At 46.0% G+C, this 20349-nt stretch overlaps 1 protein-coding gene across 2 annotated transcripts; it reads right to left on the bottom strand.

Annotated features, from left to right (window-relative positions):
- Positions 1 to 638: 638 nt before the first annotated feature.
- On the bottom strand, positions 639 to 20122 carry PHETA1 (PH domain containing endocytic trafficking adaptor 1). 2 transcript variants are annotated; one of them, XM_088449228.1, is made up of 3 exons: positions 19905 to 20122; positions 7094 to 7188; positions 639 to 2758 (listed from the first exon to the last, which is right to left on the bottom strand). In XM_088449228.1, exon 3 carries the CDS (start codon positions 2748 to 2750, stop codon positions 1968 to 1970), a length of 783 nt encoding a protein of 260 aa, XP_088305354.1. In that variant the 5' UTR covers positions 2751 to 2758; positions 7094 to 7188; positions 19905 to 20122; the 3' UTR covers positions 639 to 1967. The 2 variants fall into 2 exon arrangements, with proteins under 2 accessions (XP_088305354.1, XP_088305355.1); XM_088449229.1 differs by lacking the exon at positions 7094 to 7188.
- Positions 20123 to 20349: the final 227 nt, after the last annotated feature.

Raw genomic sequence — 20349 nt, 5'->3', positions numbered from 1 at the left:
CCCCCTTTGGTGCGAGACCCTGAGCAACGGCTACCCCGCCGCTCGCCGGGTCGTGCGCATGCGCATTAGGGCACCATCGACCCGCTTGCGAGCGTCCTGCGCTCGCGAGCGGGTCTGAATTAGGCCCACAGTCTGCCAATCTAAGATATTCGTATTCCTCCTCACTTCAAGAGTCAAATTATTGTCCCTGCTTTTGGGAGTACAGAAAACGGGTACACTTCTGCAATAAACTATTGATATTTATTAATGTAATCACCGGGCTATGGCTCACAATCCACATGGTTCCTATGCTCTTTTGTAACTTTGATATTTGGACCCCTCATATCCCAGTGCAGACTGGCTCCAAATTATTTCCGCTTCTTACAGTGGCGAAGAAAGCTATTCTTAGAGAATGGATTTCACCTGTTCCTCCATCATTAACAGAAGTGAAATGCTCCCTGTAGAACTTCTTTATTTTGAGAAGAGCGCAATATTCCCAGACACAGAGAAAGGGATGGAAAAATTCTACAGTACACAGATTTTATGAAAGTTTTTGACCCTTCTACATGGCATTCATATAGAAGTTTGTCTAAATGATTAGTCACCTAACCCCCCCCCCCACCCCCAGACACACACACAATCTACGAGCTCTGGGCCTGAATCAGCACTGAATGGAATTGCAAAGCTGTACACAAGCAGCTTAGCAATTCTGTCCTTGGAGATATGGTAATCACGCCTCATGCATGCATTACTTATCCAAACTGCGTAGTCCAACACAGCATCGGATAATCTGCGGGAATATTGGTCGGCTAAGTGAACCATGGGGTCATGCAAGCTGGCCGCCGCCGATGAGAGAAAGAGGCCAGTCAACGGTGATCCTGGCCTCTTCCTTACCCCCAATGGCGGCGACATGCCTCCGTTTCGGGAACATCACTGACAGCCTGCTGCCGATCTGTGTGCGTTCACGCAGGACCTGTACTGCACATACGCAGTACAGGTCAGGCCCCTGCACAGATTCCCGACCATTGGGAATCTGCGTTCACCAGCGGGCATTGCTGAATAAGGGCCTCTGTCTTTAATGAGTACTAGCTGAAGTACCCAGTGTTGCCTGGGTTTACATCTTCTAGTTTGTAAGTTTTATTATGCGATGTCATCCAAATCCATCCAGTGGAAGGCCCAGAACAGGCTCCCTGGGTCAAAGTTCTGCCAGGCGCACTCTGCCATGAGGTCCAACCGGACCCAAACCACTCCAGTAGGCATCCTAGACCAACTGCCACCTCTCTGTGAAGTTTTCATCCAAATCCATCCAGTGACGGGCTCAGAGCAGGATCCCCGGGTCAAAGTTTGGCCCAGCATACACCAACGGGAGGTCCGACTGGGATCCTAACGCCCCTAAAACCTGGCCAGGATCCAAATGGACCACCTCATGCTGGTTTTATACCAATCACTGCAGGGGTGTCTGAATGCATAACCGGACAACCAAACAGACAGACCAATGAATTTGATATATAAGATGTAAGGATATAGGTTAGCTGCCCACCTTATCCCTAATATAGACTTTTGGGGCCATTTTTCATATAATCTGTGAAGCGCATCAGCCGGGCTCCTTCTCCCCCTCCCCCACCTGACTTCTCATTCTCTATTTTATTCAGCATTGCAGAATCTCTCCTTAGTAGTACTCTTACATGGCTGTTATCTCATTGCTGTTATTGGGCTCTTGTGTGACTGTGCTGTTTTAAGAGATAATACTTTGATAATCTGTATAAAGACTACTGTTTTTATCCACTCATTGACCTACGTTGTACCACCTGATCTATGTAACACCATGTCTACACTTGTTATTTAGCTGAAACTTTAATAAAATAAATTAAAAACACAGCAATGGGATTTGTGATTCTGGCAGTAAACAGGATGGTTCCCTCGCTGAGGAAAATGAATAATCACTGTCATGTGATGGAGCCATTACTCAGAATTTTCCCATCCAGAGTTTATGACTGTTCATGGAGATGTTCAGCCCAATGGGCCTGGAGTTCCCTAATTTCTTCCCCAAGGAAATCATGAAGCTTTGAGAAGTTATAAATGTCCTCATCTACCTCATCAGAGGTGCATTCTTCCTGCACACCTAAGGCAGCCAGCACAGTGTTCTCTGGTTGCAAGGAGTGAGGATTGGCATATCTGCCTAACTCATCATCTAATTTCTCTGCTGTATCTCTACATTTTGGTCCATTTGTAATAGTGGAGCCGTTAGGCAAGTCATTTGAAATGCTGTTCCATAGAGCACAGCCATTGTCCTTTATCGGTATACCTTGGAACTTGGGATTTGTATCTGTAGAACCCAGAGTGCAGTTAGAAGAGGTTTGCCTTTTTTGTATTTCCATAAGTTGTTCCTGCAATTCCTTTACCACAAGTCTAATGTATTCAAAGTTTGCCCTGGAAAGAGCTTTGACCCAGGATTCCATAGTGCTATGGCTTTCAGCAGCCAGAACATAGGCGCGGGATTTGGCGTAACCAAACCGGATTGCAAAAGCAAACTCTTCAGTAGACTCGCATAGCTCCACTCGGCATCCTTCCAGGATGATCACTCCTAGCGGCTCTTTACTGTCCTCATTGTCATAATAAAAGAGCATGTTCCCCTTCAGCACAAACCAGCGCCTGTGATATGAAGCGTTGCGCTCACCCTTCTTACACAGGAAGCCACTTTTGTCCACTGGTGACTTGCAGGTGGCATAATACACCAAGTTCCTCTCATTTAGCTTCATGTCTTTTCTCATCTCTGACCCTTAAATTCACAAAATAAGATGTTAGTACACAGTAACAAACAACAAAGGTGACCGACACACATGTATTAGGGACAACATAATGATTTCACATTATTACATATTCAGGACTGGGGCAAAAGGATGGGGAACCAAATATGAAATCATGTATGTGTGAGATTTACCACTAGTAAAGGTATATGAGGTGATGGGGGAAGGGGGTGTTGGAAACTTGGTAGCTCTAAAAATAGACAACATTTTAGGTTTACTCTAATTTTTGATTCATTTTAGAAATTATTGTCTCACGTTTAACCCTGATTTCTACCTGCTGAATTAATATGATCAAAATATAAACGTTAAAGAAAATTATATGCAAAAGATGGAGCTGCTTCATATGAAAGCACATCCAGCCGTAATAGACTCAGGGGTCAGTGCAAGTACCTGCCAATAGTACTTAAGTAGATTAATTAAGAGATCTCTTGTAAGAGAGCAATTGTACACAGTTTCACTGACCATCTCTGGGGCGGGATGCACCGAACGGAAAATGCGGTAAAACCCCTGCACATGCGCAGATGGACTCCCGGGTCATAAACCCGGAAGTCCACTGTGCAGGAGAGATCGCGAAGGACAGCTCTTATCGGAATATCGGAAGAGCTGTCCTTTGCTGTACAGATCGCATATGATAGTGCATATAGCACAATAGCGATGTACAATAGCGATGTCCGGCGGTAAGAATTAGTGCATCCCGCCCCATGGTGTGAAATCTGCAGCCATCACCCGTTTATACATAGCTAGGGTATACGTTCAGGAAGCCTGCCGTCGCAATGCCGACAGCAGGCTTTCCGACTGTCTAATTCTGGCAAGGGTTAAATGACAGGCGTCGAAATCTCGACGCCTGTCATTTTACCTACGCCGGGAGACCGGTGCCCAGCATCCCGATTGAAGACACAGACAGCCGTGGGGGAAAGCGTTAGGTTTAGGGTTCCCGGGGGGGAATTAGGGTTAGGCACCCCCCCCAGGAGGTTAGGGTTAGGCTAGGGGGAGGGTTAGGGTTAGGCACGCCCCGTGGGACTTAGGTTTAAGCGTCGGGGAAGGGGAGGTTTGGGTTAGGCACAGGGGGGGAAGGATAGGGTTAGACACCCTAAAGGAGGGTTAGGGGGTAGAATTAGATTAGTTTATACTTACCATTAGAACGATCGGGATTTCCTCCTCTGCCGGGCTGCCCTTGCCGGGATTTGATCTACCGGCCATACGGCCAGCAGTAAATAATACCGAATGCATAGCTAGTGTGACAAGCCAGCGATTTTCTAACCATGACAGATTATGTGGTATTTGGCTGAAGAGTGCATCTGATAAACAAAGAAAGTTGCAAAAGTTTTTCTGTTTTGTATACATTTATGGCATTAATATTGCCTTGCCGCTGGTACCATGTATAATATGGGTAAAACCGAGCGCGGGCATATTTCTTTTCCGTTTTGTTTGAAAATTCTGGCAGCTTTCAATTAAGATCTAGTTTGGTGTGGCTCACAGCCAGTCCCTGTATAGATGTGTCCCTCTGTATCTGGAAGGTGAGTACATGTAATGTAATGGTGTGCTGGGCATACAGTATATGCTAGAGTAGGGACCAGCAGAAAAAGAAGGGGTCCCTTGATGCTGGGCTGCAGGCTTATATACAGTCAGGTGCATAAATATTGGGACATTGACAGAATTTTCATATTTTGGCCTCTACACACAATGGCTTTGAAATGAAACAAACAAGATGTGCTTTAACTGCAGACTTTCAGATTTAATTTGAGGGTAATTACATCCAAATCAGGTGAACGGTGTAGGAATTACAACGGTTTCTATATGTTCCTCCCACTTTTTAAGGGGCCAAAAGTAATGGGACTATCAACTCAAAAGCTATTTCATGGACAGGTGTGGGCTATTCCCTCATTATTTCATTATCAGTTAAGCAGGTAAAAGGTCTGCAGTTGATTCTAGGTGTGACATTTACATTTGGAATCGGTTGCTGTCGACTCTCAATATGAGATCCAAAGAGCTGTCACTATCAGTGAAGCAAGCCATCATTAGGCTGAAAAATCAAAACAAACCCATCAGAGAGATAGCAAAAACATTAGGTGTGGCCAAATCAACTGTTTGGAACATTCTTAAGAAGAATGAACGCACCGGAGAGCTCAGCAACACCAAAAGACCCGGAAGACCACGGAAAACAACTGTGGTGGATGACAGAAGAATTATTTCCCTGGTGAAGAAAAACCCCTTCACAACAGTTGGCCAAATCAAGAACACTCTTCAGGAGGTAGGTGTATATGTGTCAAAGTCAACAATCAAGAGAAGACTTCACAAGAGTGAATATAAAGGGTTCACCACAAGATGTAAACCATTGGTGAGCCACAAAAACAAGACGACCAGATTAGAGTTTGCCAAACAACATCTATAAAAGCCATTACAGTTCTGGAACAACATCCTATGGACAGATGAGACAAAGATCAACTTGTACAAGAGTGATGGGAAGAGAAGAGAGTATGAAGAAGGAAAGGAACTGCTCATGATCCAAAACATACCACCTCATCAGTGAAGCATGGTGGTGGTAGTGTCATGGCGTGGGCATGTATGGCTGCCAATGGAACTGGTTCCCTTGTATTTATTAATGATGTGACTGCTAACAAAAGCAGCAGAATGAATTCTGAAGTGGCAATATTATATTCTCATATTCAGTCAAATGCTTCAGTTTTCCCTTCAGTTTTGTCTTCATCAAGTGAAATGCATGCTCAATTGGATTCAGGTCAGGGGATTGACTTGGCCATTGCATAACATTCCACTTTTTATCCTTAAAAAACTCTGGTTGCTTTTGTAATATCCTACGGGTCATTGCCCATCTGCACTGTGAAGCGCCGTCCAATGAGTTCTGAAGCATTTGACTGAATATGAGCATATAATATTGCCCGAAACACTTCAGAATTAATTCTGCTGCTGTTGTCAGCAGTCACATCATCAATAAATACAAGGGAACCAGTTCCATTGGCAGCCATACATGCCCACGCCATGACACTACCACCACCATGCTTCACTGTTAAGGTGGTATGTTTTGGATCATGAGCAGTTCCTTTCCTTCTCCATACTCTTCTCTTCCCATCACTCTGGTACAAGTTGATCTTTGTCTCATCTGGCCATAGGATGTTGTTCCAGAACTGTAATGGCTTTTTAGATGTTGTTTGGCAAACTCTAATCTGGTCTTCCTGTTTTTGTGGCTCACCAATGGTTTACATCTTGTGGTGAATCCTCTATATTCACTCTTGTGAAGTCTTCTCTTGATTGCTGACTTTGACACATACACACCTACCTCCTGGAGAGTGTTCTTGATTTGGTCAACTGTTGTGAAGGGATTTTTCTTCACCAGGGAAATAATTCTACTGTCATCCACCACAGTTGTTTTCCGTGGTCCTCCGGGTCTTTTGGTGTAGCTGAGCTCTCCAGTGCGTTCTTTCTTTTTAAGAATGTTCCAAACAGTTGATTTGGCCACACCTAATGTTTTTGCTATCTCTCTGATGGGTTTGTTTTGATTTTTCAGCCTAATGATGGCTTGCTTCACTGATAGTGACAGCTCTTTGGATCTCATATTGAGAGTCGACAGCAACCGATTCCAAATGCAAATGTCACACCTAGAATCAACTGCAGACCTTTTACCTGCTTAACTGATAATGAAATAATGAGGGAATAGCCCACACCTGTCCATGAAATAGCTTTTGAGTTGATAGTCCCATTACTTTTGGCCCCTTAAAAAGTGGGAGGCACATATAGAAACCGTTGTAATTCCTACACCGTTCACCTGATTTGGATGTAATTACCCTCAAATTAAATCTGAAAGTCTGAAATTAAAGCACATCTTGTTTGTTACATTTCAAATGAAACATGTGGTGATGAATTGAGGCCACAATATGAAAATTCTGTCAATGTACCAAAATTTATGCACCTGACTGTGTGTGTGTGTAATATATATATATATATATATATATATATATATATATATATACATACACATACACACACACACACACACACTCGCACACACTGTATATAAAAAAAAAAAGATGTGATTGGGTGCAGCAGTGTACCTGGCACATCCCAAACACATGGACAGGAGCCTGGTTACTGAGGTATGTACAGTTTCTTTTTGTTCAGTCACCACTAATTGTAAAATGAAAGTAATGTAGGACAGGACCTGATCTAATATAGCCTACATAGAAATAAGGACAGTGAGTAAGCCATCCCATCTGCTCATACATCTGTGGTGCTACAGGAGGATATTTTTCAGAACGGTGACATTTAGTTTTATTTTCCCCAAACATACTCACAGCAGCCTCTGAGGAACCTGTATGGATTCCCACGCTGGCCGCCTGCTCAGTTATTAATCTCTCAGCTGCAGCGTTCACATGGGCTCTTTCTAATCCTGATACAGCAAAACAATACATCAGATTTCATTATACGCTGTGTGTGCGAGTTACTCTGTACAGCTTATTTTATAACATGGTGCAATATGTTACAAGTCACAAGAGCTGCAAATGACACCTGTAACCTGATTGGATGAGCTCAATGTGCTGAGCCATGCCATGACCTACAATGGGGTATTTGATTTTCTGTTTAATATATATCAATTTACTTTTATTCTTTATCTATCCTAATATTACAGCACAAACTCAAACAGACAATTGAGGTTTTACTACCAAAATGCATAACTCATATTCTGTCATTGTGTTGCCAGGCTTGTCCTCGGATGCCTCTACTCTACCAATACATGATATGTGTGGACTTTGCACCAGATATTTATTACTTATGCTTTATAGTTGCAAACTGTTCTTAAATTACTTAACAGACTTTGGATGTATTATTTACCGTATATACTCGAGTATAAGCCTAGTTTTTCAGCACATTTTTTGTGCTGAAAAAGTACCCCCTCGGCTTATACTCGAGTGAAGTGTAGCGCTGACCGGACGGAGTTCGGTCAGCGCTACACAGCACAAACACACAGCCGCCGGAGCCAGCAGCTGTGTGTTTGCTGTAATCAGCAGCTGCTGAGAGTCTGTCAGACTCTCATCGGCTGCTGCTGCTCCCACTGCGGGAGCCATCTTCCGGCTCCCGCAGTGGGTAATGGGAAAGACGTCATGAGTAATGATGTCTCTCCCATGCAAAGCGGCCGGAGGAGCTGTTAGCGGCGGGACCAGGAGCGGGGGTTTCAGGTAAGTGATTTTTTATTTTATTTTTATTACGTCTCCCTCTACTGGGGGGGTGGGGGGGGAGGGGGGGGTCTGGAGACTACTGGGGCCACTACCAGGGGGCGATTACTACAGAAGGCACTGCCAGGGGGAGATTACTACAGGGGGCACTAAAATGGGGGATTACCACTGGGGGTACTACCAGGGGGGGTATTACTATGGGGGGCACTAAAAGGGGGGGGGGATTACTACTGGAGGCACTGAAAGGGGGGGATTACCACTGGGGGCACAACCAGGGGGAATTACTACTGGGGGCACTACCAGCTGCTGCCATTTCCCACCCTAGGCTTATACTCGAGTCAATAAGTTTTCCCAGTTTTTTGTGGTAAAAGTAGGTACCTCGGCTTATATTCGGGTCGACTTATACTTGAGTATATACGGTATGTGGTAGTGTTCATTCTAACACCCTGCACCCGTCACAACCTGTGCAGTTCCTCTACCCTGTCTGGGGTGCTGCTCTCTGCTCTGGTGCTTCTAGCACACTCTGGTCTGTATCTCAGTAGTTTGTTGTATCAGCTGAGTGTGCTAGAAGCACCAAAGCAGAGAGCTGCACAACAGGTATGATAGAGGAACTGCACGGGTTGTGACAGGTGCAGGGTGCTAGAATGAACACTATGTATGTTTGACTCGGATGAGAGCACATTCTTGTTATCAATCTCCTTTTATTGCTCAGCAACAACCAGTAGCCAATCCAAACATCAGGATGCTCACCACAGCACAAATTATTTAAGGAGATGAGTATGGATCATGACCTGACCTCATGTGACTGCAGGAATAGATGCAACAGGGCCAGCATCATGGTATGGGATGGGGAATGGATGAAACCTTGGATAAACCTTCCTGTATGTGAAACAATGGTCATGATTCAGAGTTTATGCAATCCAATATTTACGCAACGTTCCGCTGTTTAATGATATGCGCAGGAGCTGTGCTGCACTTGTGCAAATCAGGTCCTGTGATGTCGGTTGCGTAGCCCAAAATGCTGAATTATTGGGGAGGGGTGGTGACTGGAAGGATTCCTGGGAACAGGTGTGGGGGGGTTGTCGACCACATTTGCTGGGTGAGCCAAAGCCAGTGGCTGCGTCCTTGGCTGTGTCCTGAGGGTTACTCAGATGTCCGATGGTCTTGCAGAGGATTCGATGCAGCCTCCCACCCTCATTCCCTGATGGTTTGTATTAGGGGTGAGCGGGTTCGGATTTCTGAAATCCGAACCCCCCCGAGCCCCCCCGATCCGAGTCCGATCCGAGTCAGGCTCGACTTTTCCCGCCTGACTCGGATCTGAAATCGAGGCAAAACGTCATCATCCCGCCTTCCGAGTCTCACGGGTTTTGGATCCTATATAAGGTACCCGCGTCGGCGCCATTTTCTCACTCGGCTGTGGACAGTGAAGAGGGAGGGTGGGAGTTAGGGCTGTGTAGTGTAGTGTAGTGTAGTGCTGCTGTTGTCCACTACTTCAAAGTCCATAGGGGCTGGCTGTGTTGTGCTGTGCTGCTGTTGTTAATAGGGGCTGTGTCCACTACTTCAAAGTCCATAGGGGCTGGCTGGACTGTGTTGTGCAGTCAGTTCTCCATAGGGGCTGTGTCCACTCCAAAGTCCTGTGCAGTGTCCCAGTCCTAAAGGGGTGCTGTAGTGTTGTCCAGGGGTTGCTCTGTCCATCAGGGGTGCTCCCCCCAAGTGATAAAAAAATAATATATTTTCTGTGTTTGTGAATTGTGTGCGCAGTAGCCGCACGTGCATCAACAAAGTAGTGCCAAGCGTGCGCCTGTGTCATAAGTAAAGGGCCGGCTGGCTTGACCGTTAAAGGGTGCTGTAACCCCCGAAAGTACACTCCAATCCAAACCAAAAAAAAATTATTTTCTGTGTTTGTGAATTGTGTGCGCAGTAGCCGCACGTGCACCAACAAAGTAGTGCCAAGCGTGCGCCTGTGTCATAAGTAAAGGGCCGGCTGGCTTGACCGTTAAAGGGTGCTGTAACCCCCAAAGTACACTCCAGTCCAAACCAAAAAAAAAATTATTTTCTGTGTTTTTGAATTGTGTGCGCAGTAGCCGCACGTGCATCAACAAAGTAGTGCCAAGCGTGCGCCTGTGTCATAAGTAAAGGGCCGGCTGGCTTGACCGTTAAAGGGTGCTGTAACCCCCGAAAGTACACTCCAATCCAAACCAAAAAAAAATTATTTTCTGTGTTTGTGAATTGTGTGCGCAGTAGCCGCACGTGCACCAACAAAGTAGTGCCAAGCGTGCGCCTGTGTCATAAGTAAAGGGCCGGCTGGCTTGACCGTTAAAGGGTGCTGTAACCCCCAAAGTACAATCCAGTCCAAACCAAAAAAAAAATTATTTTCTGTGTTTTTGAATTGTGTGCGCAGTAGCCGCACGTGCATCAACAAAGTAGTGCCAAGCGTGCGCCTGTGTCATAAGTAAAGGGCCGGCTGGCTTGACCGTTAAAGGGTGCTGTAACCCCCGAAAGTACACTCCAGTCCAAACCAAAAAAAAAATTATTTTCTGTGTTTGTGAATTGTGTGCGCAGTAGCCGCACGTGCATCAACAAAGTAGTGCCAAGCGTGCGCCTGTGTCATAAGTAAAGGGCCGGCTGGCTTGACCGTTAAAGGGTGCTGTAACCCCCGAAAGTACACTCCAGTCCAAACCAAAAAAAAAATTATTTTCTGTGTTTGTGAATTGTGTGCGCTGTAGCCGCACGTGCATCAACAAAGTAGTGCCAAGCGTGCGCCTGTGTCATAAGTAAATGGCCGGCTGGCTTGACCGTTAAAGGGTGCTGTAACCCCCAAAGTACACTCCAGTCCAAACCAAAAAAAAAATTATTTTCTGTGTTTTTGAATTGTGTGCGCAGTAGCCGCACGTGCATCAACAAAGTAGTGCCAAGCGTGCGCCTGTGTCATAAGTAAAGGGCCGGCTGGCTTGACCATTAAGGGTGCTGTAACCCCCGAAAGTACACTCCAGTCCAAACCAAAAAAAAAATTATTTTCTGTGTTTGTGAATTGTGTGCGCAGTAGCCGCACGTGCATCAACAAAGTAGTGCCAAGCGTGCGCCTGTGTCATAAGTAAAGGGCCGGCTGGCTTGACCGTTAAAGGGTGCTGTAACCCCCAAAGTACACTCCAGTCCAAACCAAAAAAAAAATTATTTTCTGTGTTTGTGAATTGTGTGCGCAGTAGCCGCACGTGCATCAACAAAGTAGTGCCAAGCGTGCGCCTGTGTCATAAGTAAAGGGCCGGCTGGCTTGACCGTTAAAGGGTGCTGTAACCCCCAAAGTACACTCCAGTCCACACCAAAAAAAAAAATATTTTCTGTGTTTGTGAATTGTGTGCGCAGTAGCTGCACGTGCATCAACAAAGTAGTGCCAAGTGTGCGCCTGTGTCATAAGTAAAGGGCCGGCTGGCTTGACCGTTAAGGGTGCTGTAACCCCCGAAAGTACACTCCAGTCCAAACCCAAAAAAAAATTATTTTCTGTGTTTGTGAATTGTGAGCGCTGTAGCCGCACGTGCATCAACAAAGTAGTGCCAAGCGTGCGCCTGTGTCATAAGTAAAGGGCCGGCTGGCTTGACCGTTAAAGGGTGCTGTAACCCCCGAAAGTACACTCCAGTCCAAACCAAAAAAAAAATTATTTTCTGTGTTTGTGAATTGTGTGCGCAGTAGCCGCACGTGCATCAACAAAGTAGTGCCAAGCGTGCGCCTGTGTCATAAGTAAAGGGCCGGCTGGCTTGACCGTTAAAGGGTGCTGTAACCCCCGAAAGTACACTCCAGTCCAAACCAAAAAAAAAATTATTTTCTGTGTTTGTGAATTGTGTGCGCTGTAGCCGCACGTGCATCAACAAAGTAGTGCCAAGCGTGCGCCTGTGTCATAAGTAAATGGCCGGCTGGCTTGACCGTTAAAGGGTGCTGTAACCCCCAAAGTACACTCCAGTCCAAACCAAAAAAAAAATTATTTTCTGTGTTTTTGAATTGTGTGCGCAGTAGCCGCACGTGCATCAACAAAGTAGTGCCAAGCGTGCGCCTGTGTCATAAGTAAAGGGCCGGCTGGCTTGACCATTAAGGGTGCTGTAACCCCCGAAAGTACACTCCAGTCCAAACCAAAAAAAAAATTATTTTCTGTGTTTGTGAATTGTGTGCGCAGTAGCCGCACGTGCATCAACAAAGTAGTGCCAAGCGTGCGCCTGTGTCATAAGTAAAGGGCCGGCTGGCTTGACCGTTAAAGGGTGCTGTAACCCCCAAAGTACACTCCAGTCCAAACCAAAAGAAAAATTTTTTTCTGTGTTTGTGAATTGTGTGCGCAGTAGCCGCACGTGCATCAACAAAGTAGTGCCAAGCGTGCGCCTGTGTCATAAGTAAAGGGCCGGCTGGCTTGACCGTTAAAGGGTGCTGTAACCCCCAAAGTACACTCCAGTCCAAACCAAAAAAAAAAATATTTTCTGTGTTTGTGAATTGTGTGCGCAGTAGCTGCACGTGCATCAACAAAGTAGTGCCAAGTGTGCGCCTGTGTCATAAGTAAAGGGCCGGCTGGCTTGACCGTTAAGGGTGCTGTAACCCCCGAAAGTACACTCCAGTCCAAACCCAAAAAAAAATTATTTTCTGTGTTTGTGAATTGTGAGCGCTGTAGCCGCACGTGCATCAACAAAGTAGTGCCAAGCGTGCGCCTGTGTCATAAGTAAAGGGCCGGCTGGCTTGACCGTTAATGGTGCTGTAACCCCCGAAAGTACACTCCAGTCCAAACCAAAAAAAAAAATTTTTTCTGTGTTTAGCCGCACGTATATATCAAATTGATATAACATAAATGGAGGACCAAACTTTCTCCGATAAAAATAAAATAGAGAAAGATCAAGAACCACTTCCTCCTAGTGCTGAAGCTGCTGCCACTAGTCATGACATAGACAACGTCGTCTGCCAAGGCCGATGCCCAATGTCATAGTAGAGGGCACATACAATCCCAAATGGCAAAGTTCAGGAAAATGACCTTGAAAAAGACATTTAAATCAGCTGAAGAGAAACGTAAACTTGCCAATATGCCATTTACGACACGGAGTGGCAAGGAATGGCTAAGGTCAATCCCTAGTATGTTCATGACTAGTGGTTCAGCTTCACATGATGATGGAAGCCCTCCTCCCACTAAAAAAATCAAAAGAGTTAAGCTGGCAAAAGCACAGCGAAGAACTGTGCTTTCTAAGAAGATATCACAAATCCCCAAGGAGAGTCCAAGTGTGGTGGTGGTTGCGATGCCTGACCTTCCCAGCACTGGACGGGAAGAGGTGGCTCTTTCCACCATTTGCACACCACCTGCAAGTGCTGAAAGGAGCACCCACAGTCCACTTGCTGATATGCAAATTGAAGATGTCACTGTTGAAGTACAACAGGATGAGGATACTGGTGTAGCTGGCGCTGAGGAGGAAGTTGGCGAGGAGGATTCTGATGGTGATGTGGTTTGTTTAAATCAGGCTCCGGGGGAGACAGTTGTTGTCCGTGGGATGAAAAAGCCCATCACGGTCATGCCTGGGCAGAAGACCAAACATTCCACCTCTTTGGTCTGGCAATATTTCTATCCAAATCCGGACAACAACTGTCTTGCCATATGTACCATATGTAAAGGTGAAAATAAGTAGGGGTAGGGACGTCAACCACCTAGGAACATCCTCCCTTATACGGCACCTGCAGCGCGTTCATAAAAAGTTACTGTCAAGTTCAGAAACTTTGGCTAAGACCGTAAGCAGTCCAGGGACACCTAAATCCCGTTGTCCTGTTGTATCCAAGCGCCTGCAAACCACACCGTCAACTCCCTCCTCGTCAATTTCCTCCTTAGTCAGGATCGGAAGTAGTCCTGCAGGCCATGTCACTGGCATGACTGACTCTCCTATCCGGGATTCCTCCGGAGGATCCTGCATTGCTACGCCTACTGCTGCCGCTGCTGCTGTGAGTCGTTCATCATCCCAGAGAGGAAGTAGGAACACCACTACTTTTACTAAACAATTGACCCTCCAACAGTCCTTAGCGAGGAGGATGAAGTACGACAGCAGTCATCCTGAAGCAAAACGTATAACTGAGGCCTTGACTGCTATGTTGGTGTTAGACGTGCGTCCGGTATCCGCCATTAGTGCAGTGGGATTTAGACAATTGATGGAGGTAGTGTGTCCCCGGTTCCAAATCCCGTCTAGATTCCACTTCACTAGGCAGGCAATACCGAGACTGTACAGAAACGTCAGAAAAAGTGTCCTCAGTGTCCTGAAAAATGCCATTGTACACAATGTCCACTTAACCACGGACATGTGGACAAGTGGAACAGGGCAGACTAAGGACTATATGACTGTGACAGCCCACTGGGTAGATGTATCACCTTACGCAGCAACAGCAGCAGCGTCACCAGTAGCAGCATCTCAGAAACGCCAGCTCGTTACAAGGCAGGCTACGCTGTGTATCACCGGTTTCAGTAAGAGGCACACCGCCGACAACCTCTTAGAGAAACTGAGCGAAATCATCGCCCAGTGGCTTACCCCACTTAGACTCTCCTGGGGATTTGTGATATCTGACAACGCCACCAATATTGTGCGGGCATTACATCTGGGCAAATTCCAGCACGTCCCATGTTTTGCTCACACAATAAACTTGGTGGTGCAGAATTTTCTGAAAAGCGACAGGGGCGTGCAGGAGACGCTTTGGGTGGCCCGAAAAATTTCTGGCCACTTTCGCCATTCAGCGACTGCGTGCCGAAGACTGGAGCGCCAGCAAACACTCTTGAACCTGCCCCGCCATCACCTGATGCAAGAGGTTGTGACGCGGTGGAACTCAACCCTCTATATGCTTCAGAGGATGGAGGAGCAGCAAAAGGCCATACAAGCCTATACATCCACCTATGACATAGGCAAAGGAGGGGGTATGCACCTGACTCAAGCGCAGTGGAGAATGATTTCCGTGTTGTGCAAGGTTCTCCAGCCCTTCGAACTTGCCACACGTGAAGTCAGTTCAGACACTGCCAGCTTGAGTCAGGTCATTCCCCTCATCAGGCTTTTGCAGAAGCAGCTGGAGAAAGTGAAGGAGGAGCTAAGACGGAGCGATTCCGCTCGGCATGTGGGACTTGTGAATGAAGCCCTTCATTCGCTTTGCCAGGATTCCAGGGTGGTCAATCTGTTGAAATCAGACCACTACATTTTGGCCACCGTGCTCGATCCTAGGTTTAAAGCCTATGTGGTGTCTCTCTTTCCGGCCGACACAAGCCTGCAGAGGTGCAAAGACCTGCTGGTGAACACACTGTCAGCTGAAGCGGAACGTGACACGTCAACGGCTCCTTCTTCATTTTCTCCCGCAACTGGGGCTGCCAGGAAAAAACTTAGGTATCCTAAGCAACCCGCTGGCGGTGATGCAGGGCAGGCAGGACCAAGTTTGGACATCTGGTCCGGACTGAAGGACCTGGCAACAATTTCTGACATGTCTACTGTCACTGCATATGATACTGTCACCATTGACAGAATGGTGGAGGATTACATCGGTGACAGCATCCAAGTAGGCATGTCAGACAGTCCATACCTGTACTGGCAGGAAAAAGAGGCAATTTGGAGGCCCCTGTACAAACTGGCTCTATTTTACCTGAGTTGCCCCCCCTCCAGTGTGTACTCCGAAAGAGTGTTTAGTGCAGCCGGGAACCTTGTCAGCGAAAGGCGTAGGAGGTTGCTTCCACAGAATGTGGAGAAGATGATGTTCATCAAAATGAATTATCAGCTCTTCCAGGGAGACCAGCCTCCAGAAGGTACAGAGGGACCTGTGGTGGTGGATTCAAGTGGGGACGAGTTAATACTTTGTGAGGATGAGGATGTACACACTGAAGAGGGTGAGGAATCGGTGGATGAGGAGGATGAGGATGACATCTTGCCTCCATAGAGCCAGTTTGTGCAGGGACACATTAATTGCCAGCTTGTTTTGTGGGAGCCCAAACGAACCAATCATTTCAGCCACAGTTGTGTGGCAGACCCTGGCGCTGAAATGATTGGTTTGTTAAAGTGTGCATGTCCTGTTTATACAACATAAGGGTGGGTGGGAGGGCCCAAGGACAATTCCATCTTGCACCTCTTTTTTTTCTTTGCATTATGTACAGTTTGGGGCCTAGTTTTTCAAACTGCCATCCTGTCTGCCGCTGCAGTTTCACGCCTAGATGGGTCACGTGTTTGTGCCGCCCACTCGTGTCGCTTAGCATAGTCATCCAGCTACCTCGGTGCAACCTTTTGGACATAAAAACACTATTGTGAGGTGTGAATTGTTCAGAATAGACTGGAAATGAGTGGAAATTAAGGTTATTGAGGTTAATAATAGCATAGGAGCAGAAAAACCTACAAATTCTGTGATTTTATTTGTTTTTATACTTTTGTTCAAAAAAATACAGATCCAAAATACAAAACCCAGAACCCAAAACACGGAAGGGTGGTTTTGGCAAAACCAATCCAGATCCAAAACACGAAGAAAGATCCAGATCCAAAACACAAAACACGAAAAGTGGCCGGTGCACACCCCTAGTTTGTATACAAGTCCGATAGTTAGAGATCTGCTCATGTTGCCTTTTTGGGGGTGAGGAATGGGTGGGGCCTGTTGTCTGGGAGAGGTGCGGCCGGGGTCTGCCTCTTCCTGGCCCTGGCTGAGCACGTCCGGTGGTCATTCATAGTAAACTTAGGCTTACTAAGATGACTGATTGTCCGATGCGGCACTCAGATCTGCGATGCTGTCGGAGGGCGTCTTTTGTCCTCAGATGCCTCCTGCTGCATTAGAATATTTTCTTATCATTGCTGCGTACAAAGATGCAACAGTGGTGAGAATCAGACCCCATGGTTAGCACAATAAAATGCACAACATCAGAATACACAAAGACAGTCATGCAAATACCTATATGGCAAAAGCATAGCAAAAACAGGTATAAAGAGCCATAAATACAAGGGAGGCATCTGCAAAAAGAAAACTCCCACACAAACAATTACAGAATCAGAAACAGTATGGCGGCGGTGACACCCACAAGACAGCAACATCAAAATAAACAATGGGATTGCCAAAGGGACCAGCTCTTGCAATTGACCACGCCTACCCAGGAGGAAAGAGTGGGGGCCTATGGGGCCATCCAAGTCCTTGCAATACACACTATAACTAGGGAAAAGAGAACAATAACATTTTGTAAATGATGATTTAGCACATCGGCAAGGCCCAGCCCAAAATCATTGCCCTGGAGAGGACAAAGGCATGCTCATCTCAGAATCAGACATCCCAATATACAAGACTGAAAGGAAGAAACCAAAAGGGCAAGACTAGAGCAAATGCCAGAAGCCAGCGTCAGATTCACCACATTTAGGACAGGAGGTATAAGCCAGCCTCCCAAGTTTCCCTAACCACAACTGCAAGCTAAGGTAAGTATGTCCCACACTCTGTAAGCTCCAGCAGCAGGTAACACGCTGGCAAAATGGCGGCCACTGGGCCAAGAGAAATACCAACCAGCTCAGCAAGATCCCGGAAGCAGAAAGAGAGGAGGAAGCAGCAGCTGCCCAGTTACACCGATTCGCCTGGGGAATACCCAGAGCAGTAGACACACAGACGCTGCAGGGGTAGACAGTAGGCCTACTTGGGGAGCACCGGAGAGAAGAGAGGATCCCACCACGCAGGCACAGCAGCAGATACTTCAGGAAAGACACTGGAGGCACCTCCCAGCACAGGAGACCCCAACAGGCCAGGTCAGTCAGAGAGACCACAGGTTGGCACAGGAGGTAAGTTTAGGACGAGTAGGCTGGAGAGTGTCCTACTCCATGGTGATCCAGTCCACACTCCAAGGTTCTTCATGATCTTTTTTTTAAGAATTTTTTTTCACTACCAAATAATAGGCTAGTTATTATTAATATTAGTTTGCCCCCAAATCCCTAGTCATTATATGTTAACAATCATGCTTAACCACTTACCTGGGATGGTCGTATCAGATGTGAACACGCCAAGCTGGGTTTTTCCTGACTTCTGGCAGCACTGGCCCTTCTGCTTCCTGCCCAGCTCCCCCCACCATCTCCAGACACAGTGAAAGGGCAATTGCCCAGCCGCAGGAAGACCATCCTTCTGCAGCCCAACAAAAGGCTCACAGTGCTCACAGCAGCCGCAGCCACTAGGCCAGTCACACTGACTCAGGTTGTGATCAGCGATCCTAACAGGATTGTCCACAGTCTGAGGCTGAGCTCCCTGCTACAGAAGCACCCCCCCCTAGTGTATCCCCACACTTCCTTCTCCCAAATAGCTGCAGCAGTGATGGGCAATCCTCAGGAACTCCCACCCCCTGCTGCTGGCTAGTTGCTCTTCTTGCAAAAAGTAATTTTGTACAACACAAGAAAAAAAAAAAAAAAAAAAAAACTGAAACATTTTTTTTTGCATTATAATGGCATGCATACATACATACATACTTTTTTTTTAAATATATATCCCCAAAATTGATGATTTTTTTTTTATTAGCAAATGACGTAAATTATAGCTATGTAAACTTGATTAAGTATAATTTTATAGACAAATCTGCATATTTGTTAAAAAAATAATAGATACTTAATCATGTTTAAATAGCTATTATTAACATAATTTGATTAAAAAAAAAATTTGAATGCATATTTGAAAACATATTAGCCAGTTAAGTTGTTAAGGGACAATTTCATGCATTTTTTTATTATTGAAATAAGCCCACCAAACCCCAACTGGCGGAACCATTTGGGTGATATACACTGGGTCACAGAGGTTATAAAGAAACTTGCATAGTCCAGCATACTGTAAGTGGAAATGGTACAGACGGAGGTTGTGAATGCAGCTTGTTAGTACACTACTGTATGCGACACTCTCCACATCCATAACACAAGTGCGGATTTCTCCTGAAACATGGATTTGCTGAGCATGGGGTTCACGTTTCTGACTCATATATTCCAAATATATTAAATGTTCTCCTTTGATACAGTAAAATTATTAAAAAGAACATGATTACTATAAACTGTATCATCGACAAAGCTAATTCACAGACATAATTTGTCTCCTGTCTAAAAACCAGTATAAAGCTGGGTACACATTTGACGATTTTTTAAACGATTTGACGTTTTCTGACAGATCGGAACGACCAATTGTTCAAATTATCCTTTGTGTACGCACTATGCGCGCTCCCGCGGTGTCGTCTGTAGCATCTTCAGATCTGCGTACATGCTGCTCAATCTGAAGATGTGACTGGCGACCCCATGCATTTGGATATGGCGGGGGAACAACATATTGTGCGGTCGCTCACCAAATCGTGTGGTGTGTACGATCCGCACGATATGTCGTCTGACGGCTGGGTACACAGGTCGTCTAGTGTGCACCCAGAGTGTGTAATTGTCCATCCCAGTGACTGAAGTATAATACCTGTTTGCACTTTCAGGGCAGATACAATGACAGATTACTAGGTAGCCAAATCCTGCAATGTGGCAATGTGAGAACAATAACGAATGACTAGCATATTGTTACTTATCATTATCATGTTATATAAAAATGTGTGCAGAGAGTAACAGGGTGACAAGTGAATGCAATTTTTAGATATAATCAGTACATTTACTGACAGTTTGCAATCCTGAAACAGTTTTCAAATACCTGTAAATACTGTATCTTAAATCATGGCACATTAGTCTACTCCAGTGTGGCAAAAAACTGACACAACCCTGTCCAGTACTCACTACACCCCCCCATGGATGTAACATCACTACATAAACAGACAACCTCCAGGAGAAATCCCATCTATAGCAGCCAGCAGGAAATGCATTGTGCAATCTCCAGGGCAGGAAATCACTATCAGTCATACATACAGAAACTTTTCTATTAATTCTGTACCAGCTGCTGTGTACTTGCTGTAGTAAGTAGGAATGGCAGATAGTATGTTACATACACAAAGTGACCAGGCTCCGGGACAATCATCTGCTGTCAGTCTCCAATGTACTATCAGCCAGAGAATAGCAGGTGAGCAGCTCTTCTCCATTGTCTGCCCCCTCTTCCCATTGTCCACATCTCACATTCGCTGCTTCTTCTCTCTGCACATTTCCACCACCACCCGGGACAGGAAATGGATCGTCCACAGAGATCCCTCCTCCCCACAGCAGCTGTCACCCCGCCCTGCAGCAGCGTGGATTGTGCCTGCGTGTCCTTCACAAACATAGAAGCTAGCTGCAGGCTGTCCTCTCACAGATGTTTCTCAAATGTATTACTGTAGGTTAGCCTCATTCTGAGGGGATTCTAAGGTGCTGGAGACTAGTTACATTTCTCAGGGAATCCTGGCTATATGGGTGTTTGCTAAAGGAAAGAAACTCTTATGAGGCTGAAGTTAGCCTCTTCTC

Source organism: Taudactylus pleione, unplaced genomic scaffold (genome assembly GCF_031769625.1).
Source record: "Taudactylus pleione unplaced genomic scaffold, aTauple2 ptg000479l, whole genome shotgun sequence".
NCBI classification, from domain to species: domain Eukaryota; kingdom Metazoa; phylum Chordata; class Amphibia; order Anura; family Myobatrachidae; genus Taudactylus; species Taudactylus pleione.
Note: the sequence above shows the minus strand (reverse complement) of the source record. Positions and strands in the feature narration are given on the sequence as shown.